Genomic DNA, 8,285 nt, shown 5'->3' on the forward strand with positions numbered 1-8,285 from the left:
TTTTTTTTTCAAGAATTTTTATTGCAGTGCTTTGAGGTATTACAGTTGTACTGAGAAAACAGAGAAGAAAAATATTGCTTTGATAAAGAATAATTTGGCAAAATAATTTCCTTGCTGGACATCTAGTTTTTACTCTGTTAAAACTTGCCCGTGGCAAAAATAAAAATAAGCAGGGAAAAAAATCAATTATATGTGAATTTTTACACAATTAATTTACATGGTATGTCACTTTCCTTTACTATTTGTTCCAGATGTTAATAGTAATATCAGAGTAGAAAAGTGAAATAATAACAAAAAGGAAAAAATATCAATCTTTGACAAGCACTGTGTTAGGCCCTTGACTATGTTAATATTCACTTATTTAATTATAATTAAACTTAAGTGTATCAGTAATTCTTACAGTTTAATGTTATTGATGTTAACTTTCTGAGATGGATCTTTCCTTCTCAGACAGGACAACTATCTGGAAAAAGCCAACACTTAGCATCCCAACCTGGATTTGTTCATTTCGTGCTATAAAATTTAGAACTAATTGCCTTTCTTTTTTGAGACAGAGTCTCACTCTGTCAGCCTGAGTAGAGTGCCTTGACCTCATCATAGCTCACAGCAACCTCCAAACTCTTGGGCTCCAATGATCCTCTTGCCTCAGCCTCCTAAGTAGCTCTACCAAGCCCAGCTAGTTTTTTCTACTTTTTTAGTAGAGACAGGGTCTCACTGTTGCTCAGGCTGGTCCATCTCCCAAGCTCAGGTGATCCACCCTCCTTGGCCTTCCAGAATGCTAGGATTACAGCTGTAAGCAGAGGTCCCTGGCCAGAGTAAATTATCTTAATGGTTCTGAGGCTTCTATTTTCTCACTGGTAGAATCCTCCAAACTGTAACCAACAGCTGATGAATAGAGTAAACCTTAATATATTAGAACACCACCTTGCAGTATCTCATTAGGGGGACATCGGAAATGAAATACTAACAGGATTTGCTGTTGTGACTCAAGGGGTTTATGTTGTGCCTTTCATGATTGGAAACCAACTGGGGTTGGACAAACTTTAGAACAGACTAGGTGGACATAGCAAGTCTGGGTGAATAAAGTCTGCTTAATAAGCAAGCTATTTGCCTGGATGAGCAGCTCTTATCTCCAATAAATATTCATCAATCTTTAGAAATGTATCTTTTACTGGGACAAATAACTAAGTGATGTTGACACTGACATATAGCCTTATCTGAGCATATGGATACAGATGATCTCAATTCTCACATCTATAAAATGGGAATAATAGTACCAAATACCTCATAGGTAATGTGAGAATTAAATTACATAGTATAGATCATTATTAAAATATACATGATCGATTATTTTAATTTGTATTTTTTAAACCATTTGAAATTCCAATAGGGTTCTTTGCATTTTTTTGCCTTTCTTCCCTTATTTCAAGTATAGATATTATTTAAAGCAAATAAAGATCTCACGCTTTACCTTCCTACGCTTTCAATTTTAATTTAAATTGCCAAATTGTGTGGTATAAGAGGAAATAGGTACACAATATTTGAATTAAATATGATTTATTAGGAACTCAAGTCTACCATCTTTGTTAGACAACTTAGTCTGCAAGTTCATAGTAATTACGCCAGGGTACTAAATAATTATTAGTAAATAAATAGTGACATCTTGTGGTCTTGCAGCAATATGCTAAATTTTAAAGGAACAACATAGAACATAAAAACATGAAGACCTCATACCTGAAAGGGGGAAAATACAAACTTCTGAGTTAGTAATTTTTAAGATGTATTTTGTCCTTACTAAAATTAGAACAAAAAAATACTTTGAAGAAATATATGTATAGGTATTTACACACAAAGAAGTATGTTGGAATGTATTAAAAGGTTATAAGAAAGCTGAGGTTATGTTCCTTAAGTTGAATATTCTGAAGTACAGTGTAGACTTGTGTTACTTATTAGATGCATTGTTGATATTTCAAGATTTTTTTATTAAGCGTACTAGAAACATACTTCAATTTCACATGAGATAGAAATGTGTTATTTACTTTGTATGTAACAAATAATTTTGTTTTTCAAAGCATAGCTAGTTGTGATATTAAGGAATAATTCTTTATGGCTTATAGAAATTTTCCAAATATTGATATTGTGATATATCTCAGAATGGAACTCTTTTTGCTGTCTTTAAACCAACATACACATATATTCTACTATGGATTTTTTTAATCTTCAGAATTATTGGTTACTTTAAAAAGTAATGGTATCAGTTAAAGTATGCTTTCAGCGCTTGTATATTATACAGTCTGTGATGAACCCTCTTCCCCAGTTAGAAAAACTTTCAAAATTTAAATATTTAAGATTACAAAATAAAGTAACAGGATGAGGACCCCAAGTTTTCTAATACTCCTTGGATGATAACTTCCTATTTATATGAATTTATGGGATATAACAAATATACTCAAACAAGTAAACATTTTAGGAATCATAACAGAAATTTGTATGGAATATTTTGATATCCCCCGGCACAGATGGGTCTGGCTGTTTTATGTCTTAGATATATAAGGTGGGGTCCCAAAAACAAATGCCCACCCTATATCACTAACCTTCACTCTGTTACCAAGAAGTCCAGGAGTCCCTAGGACTGTTTTGTGACTTAATTCTCTGAGTTAATACTATACAAGATTTCATGCTCTGCTAATAAGCACTTAACTTATTAGTCTATTATACTAAATTATGCCTCTTTCCTGTCTTGTAGCCCCCGTGGCTCCAGAAATCACTTCTGTAGAATATTTCAACAGTCTGCTATACATCAGTTGGACATATGGGGATGACACAACTGACCTCTCCCATTCTAGAATGCTACACTGGATGGTTGTCGCAGAAGGAAAGAAGAAAATTAAAAAGAGTGTATGTTTCATTGAATCCCAGTATTAGGCAAATCTGTACATGTAGTTGTACGAGCTATTGAAAATCATTAAGCAAACATTTTTGAGACATCAAACGCCTATTTGTATGCCAGTTATTGCTGTTTTAGGCTCTGGGGATAAGACAATAAACAAAAATTAAATTATTTCTTAAATGAAAGCATAGAGCTTACCTTCTGATGTTTACAGTGAGCTGTAATACTTGTGACAATTGATTTTACTTCTATTTAAAGTTATGCTTCTAGCTTTTATTTTAGGATGCCAAACAATTTCAAGAATATTACCATTTATATATTTCATTTTTTTCATACATACATATATGACCAATACCTAAAGATTTGGGTATGTTGGAAATACTGATTTCTTTTCTTCTATTTTTTTTTTTATGTTTTTAGCATTGTATTGATAGGGGTGCAGACTAAACTATGATACTGAAGAAATAAACAAAAGGAGAGTAGTACAAACAAATAGAGCTTACACCTCTCCCATGATAGCACAGGACCAACAGAGCACTTCCGCTGTAAGGAGCCAGGCAAGGCGCCAGCTTCTTTCTGCTTTGTTGCTCCTTCTGCCACTGTGTGTTGTCCTCATCTGCAACGAGGAATATTCATCACCATTACATCCATGTTTCAGCCTGCAGGAAGGGGCAGGAGCACATGGACCTTAGCTATAAGCTGCCCACGTGACTTCCACTTACCATCCATTGGTGGGAACTGAGTCACATGGTCCCTGCTAGCTGTGGGGAGGATGGGAAATATTGTACTTAGTAGGGGGCCACACATCTATCCAGTAGTTAGGTCTCTTCTGAGCTTCTTCTCATGCACATAGTGGTGGCACCCCAGCAACTGCCTTTTCTGAAATCTACTATGAGTATATGGGAAAATATCAGAGTAATACCTACCCCAAATATGAGAACTAACTGTAAAATTGCTCTATCTGATATATATTAAACAATTCTAGGGCTATCTTGCGTTTGGCCCATTTGAGGACTTTGTGTAATTTTTGTATCCATAATATAATAAATTACAAGAACAGAGAGAGAATGGCTGCTAGAGCATTGTAATTGTTTGGGGTGGTATGATGACTTGCTCAGAAATTTAAGCCCTCAATTTTGATGACTTTGCAGGTAACGCGCAATGTCATGACAGCAATTCTCAGCTTGCCTCCAGGAGACATCTACAATCTCTCAGTAACTGCCTGTACTGAAAGAGGAAGTAATACCTCCATGCTCCGCCTTGTCAAGCTAGGTAAGAAGAATGCACAGGTATGGATGTAAAACGATCATGCCAAGAGAGCTATTGTTTTCATGCTTAATTCAGCAAGAGCCTCTCAACTCAATGAAATACTAACAGAAAAGCAGTGAGTTTTTAAGTAAAAGTAAATTATCTTTTAGGAATAGAAAATAGACATTTATGCTATCAAAAGAGTACATTCAACTTAATATACATTTTTGTGAGTGAAAAATATCCTGTGCTGGGAAACAGGTGTGTTCATTATTCTTAGTAGGGTTAGAGAAACCTAGCCTTAGGATTTTAGATATGAAAGAAACTTGGAGATTATATTGCAGTGTTCACAGCTCTATCAGACAACATGCCATTTTTGTATAAATATTACATAATGCCATCTTTAATATATTAAATAAAAATTTGTAGATAAAATAACTTACATATTGATTTTTTGAATTTGATATAGTTTCCTAACTCTAATATAAAATCAAGACAAAATAAAACTAATCCATAATAAAATGATGCACATTCCCTATGTGTATGTTCAGATAAAACTATTCCAAAAGATGTAAGGGAATTGCCTAAGAACTACACATAATTAAAATGACTAAGTTTTAGGTTTACAAGAAAGACTGGTAGTCTTTCATATATGAAGTATAAAAATAAATGAAGGAATGACAAGTTAATATTAATTAATAATAATAATTAATAATACATAGCTGAGTAAGCATATGTACAGGTGTGCCCTAGAATAAAAACTAGAGTTAGAATAAGTAATAAGAAACTAGATGTATTTGCATATAATTAGAAAAAGATAAAAATCATTTTACGATAGAGATAACATACTGTTTTAAAATGGCAGCAGAGAAGCCAGCTGACTTCACTTCTCACCCATAGAAAGCTAAAACCAATAAGCAGTGCTGAGATTTTCACCAGCAATAACCCAAAACTCAAATATGAGAATGAGCTATATTCCAGGACCACAGAGAAATGTAAAAACTCCAGGCAGATGATAGGAGAATTGAACTTCCACATCTGCAATGCCTCTCCTCCTATTCTGCTCAGGAATAAGCACACGGGAAACCTTTTGACAACTGACACTTACACTGGAAAAAGTGAGATTGAGGTGGGCAACCAGTATTGGGGGTTCCCTGGTAGGAGACCTGTCCTTGCCATTGTCGGGAGAACTATCCCTGAGGAAATACAGGACTACTATCCCTAGCCCTAGAAACTCTCCTCTGTAACTCAGACGAAGAAGACACCAAATCAAAGAGGCTCTTCATCCACCCTGCTGGAGAAGATAAGTTCCACAGGTCCCCTGGGCACACACTCCTAGTCAATCTTCCTGCACTTCCAGAATCACCCCTTTGGGGCCTACTCCATTCAGGATGGTTAGCATGCCAATCATCACCTGGGCTCAAGGCACCACCTAGACCAGAAAGTAAGCAGGAATTTGGTGGTAAAGATTTGCTAAGCAAACATATCCAATAATAACCACAAGCAGAATATAACTGAAGAGAAAATTGCAAGGGATAATCCTTCAATGCAAAGACATGGACATATACACTCACAGGAAACAATGGCAAAGAGGGAACTATTATCTTCCCAAAAAGTCAAAGCAAAAATCCAAACTAAATCTAACAAGACAGCAATTTGTGAGATTTCTAACTTAAAATTCAAAACAGCAGTTTTAAGGAAACTTGGTGATTCAAAATTTATCAGAGAAATTTAACAAAGAGGTTTACATAATTTAAAAAATTAAATAGATAATCAAACTTTCAAAGGTGAAGGACAAAGAGAGAATCCTAAAAGCAGCAAGAGAAAAGAAATAAACATACAAGGTAATTCCAATTAGTTTGGCAGCAGACTTCTCAATGAAAACAGGTCTAACATGAGTATAACTACATTTTCAAAGTGCTCAAAAAAAAAAAAAAAAAAAAAAAACCTGCCATCCAAGGATTTTATATCCAGCAAAATTATCCTTCAAATCTGAAGGAGAAACAAAATCTTTCCCAGACAAACGAAAGCTAGTAGAACAGAACCCACCACCACCAAATCTGTCTTACAAGAAATGATAAAGAGGGTTCTTCAATCTAAAAGAAAAAAATACTAAAAAAAAACTTCTCAAGGTATAATTATGTAGACAAACCCAGACTATTCTGTTATTTTAATTGTTGGACCCAGTCCACTCGTAAGTCTAATTTGAAGCCCAAAATTCAAATCTATCAAAACAGTAATATCTATAGCAATCTCTTAACAAATAAATAATTTTAAAATAAGTAAGTTTAGGTAAATAAGTTAAAATATAGTGGGAAAGTTATTAAAGTGCAGATTTTATGTTTGTCTTTTTTGGTCTTTGTTTCTATTCTTTTATTTGTGACCTAAGTAGTCATCTCTTTAAAATAACTTATTATATCTATAAGATGTTTTTTGTTAAGCCTCATGGTAACTACTACAGAAAAAACCTATAACAAATTCACTAAACCAAAAAGCAACAATTAAAACACTGAGAAAAATCACAAAATCAATATAGACTACATAGAAGAAGACAATACTAAAGATAAAAGTGGAAAATTAATAAAACACAAAATATAAGGTAGAAGTAAATAGTATTACTTTAAAAGGTGGACATAAAATGACTAAAGCAGATTTTCAAAATCATTTTAACTTTAAAAAAGGAAGGCTATAAGAAAGGAAAAAATGAAGTCTCACAATGATCAGAAAACAGGAAACAAAATGGCAGCAGTAAGTCCTTACCCATAATAGTACTGAACATAAATGGTCTCAATTCTCTAATTAAAGGCATGGGGTGGCTGAATAAATAAAGAAATAGGACCCAGCTCTCTGATGATTTCAAGAAACTCACTTCACCTAAAAGACACACATAACAGAAAGAAAAGTGGTAGAAAAAGATACTTCTTGCAACTAGAAACAAAAAAAGAAGCAAGAGTAGCTAGTCTTACATCAGATGAAACAGATTGCAAATGTAAGATTATAAAAAGAGACAAGGAAGGTCACTGTGTAATGGGGAAAGAGTCAATTCAGCAAGAGGATATAACACTTATAAATATATATGCACTCAACACAGGAACTCCCAAGTAACTAACATAAACATTAGTAGATCCAAAGGTGGAGACAGACTGCAATACATTAATAGTAGGAGAATTCAATACCCCACTCTCAGTAATGAACAGATCACTCAGACAAAAATCAACAAAAGCAGTTAAACACATGCTAGATCTACAAGACCTAACTGATATTTATGGAACATTTCACCCAACTGCTACAGAACACATTCTTTTTATCAGCACACAGAACATTCTCAACAATATACTATATCTTAGACCACAAAATAAATCTGAATGAAGTAAAAAAAAATTGGAAATCATGTAAAGTATCTTTTCTGACCACTGTGGGATAAAAGTAGAAATCAGTAACAAGAGGAACCTCAGAAAATACACAAACACATGAAAATTAAACTACATGCTCCTAAATGACCAATGGGACAATGAAAAAATTAATAAGGAAGTTAAAACATGTCTTGAAACAAATGAAAATGGAAACACAACATACTAAAATCTGTGAGATGCAGAAAGAGAAGTGCTAGGCAGGAACTTTATAGCAATAAATGCCTAAGTCAAAAAAGCAGAAAGACTTCAGATAAACAGCCTAATAATGTATCTCAAAGAACTAGAAAATCAAGAAAAAAACAAACCCAAATTTGTAGAAGGAAAAAAATAATAAAGATCAGAGAAGAAATAAATGAAATTGAGACTAAAAACTTAATACAGACGATCAACAAAATGAAAGTTGTTTTTTTGAAAAAATAAAAGTAACAAACCTGCAGCTAAACTAAGAAAAAAAGGAGAGAAGACCAAAATGAATAAAATCAGAAAACAAAAAAGAAGACAGCAACTGAGACAACAAAAATACAAAGAATCACTAAAGACTATTATGAACAATTATATGCCAATAAGTTGAAAGACTTAGAAGAAATGAATAAATTCCTGGACATGCGACCTACCAAGATTGAATCATTGAGAAATAGAAAACCTCAACAAACTATAACATGTAATAAAAACTCTCCCAATAAAGAAAAGCCCAGGACTTGATGGCTTCTCTGTTGAATTCTACCAAACATTTC

General features: G+C 33.6%; 1 protein-coding gene across 1 annotated transcript in view; it reads left to right on the forward strand.

The window, feature by feature from the left end:
- Window positions 1-8,285, forward strand: part of PTPRO (protein tyrosine phosphatase, receptor type O) — a 237,075-nt gene that overhangs the window by 168,883 nt on the left and 59,907 nt on the right. Inside the window, 2 exon segments of the mRNA XM_012810064.1 lie at window positions 2,747-2,898; window positions 4,042-4,179. Coding sequence (XP_012665518.1) covers window positions 2,747-2,898; window positions 4,042-4,179 — 290 coding nt within the window.

This window comes from Otolemur garnettii, unplaced genomic scaffold, assembly GCF_000181295.1.
Source record: "Otolemur garnettii isolate 467f Iridium unplaced genomic scaffold, OtoGar3 scaffold00124, whole genome shotgun sequence".
Classification (NCBI taxonomy): domain Eukaryota; kingdom Metazoa; phylum Chordata; class Mammalia; order Primates; family Galagidae; genus Otolemur; species Otolemur garnettii.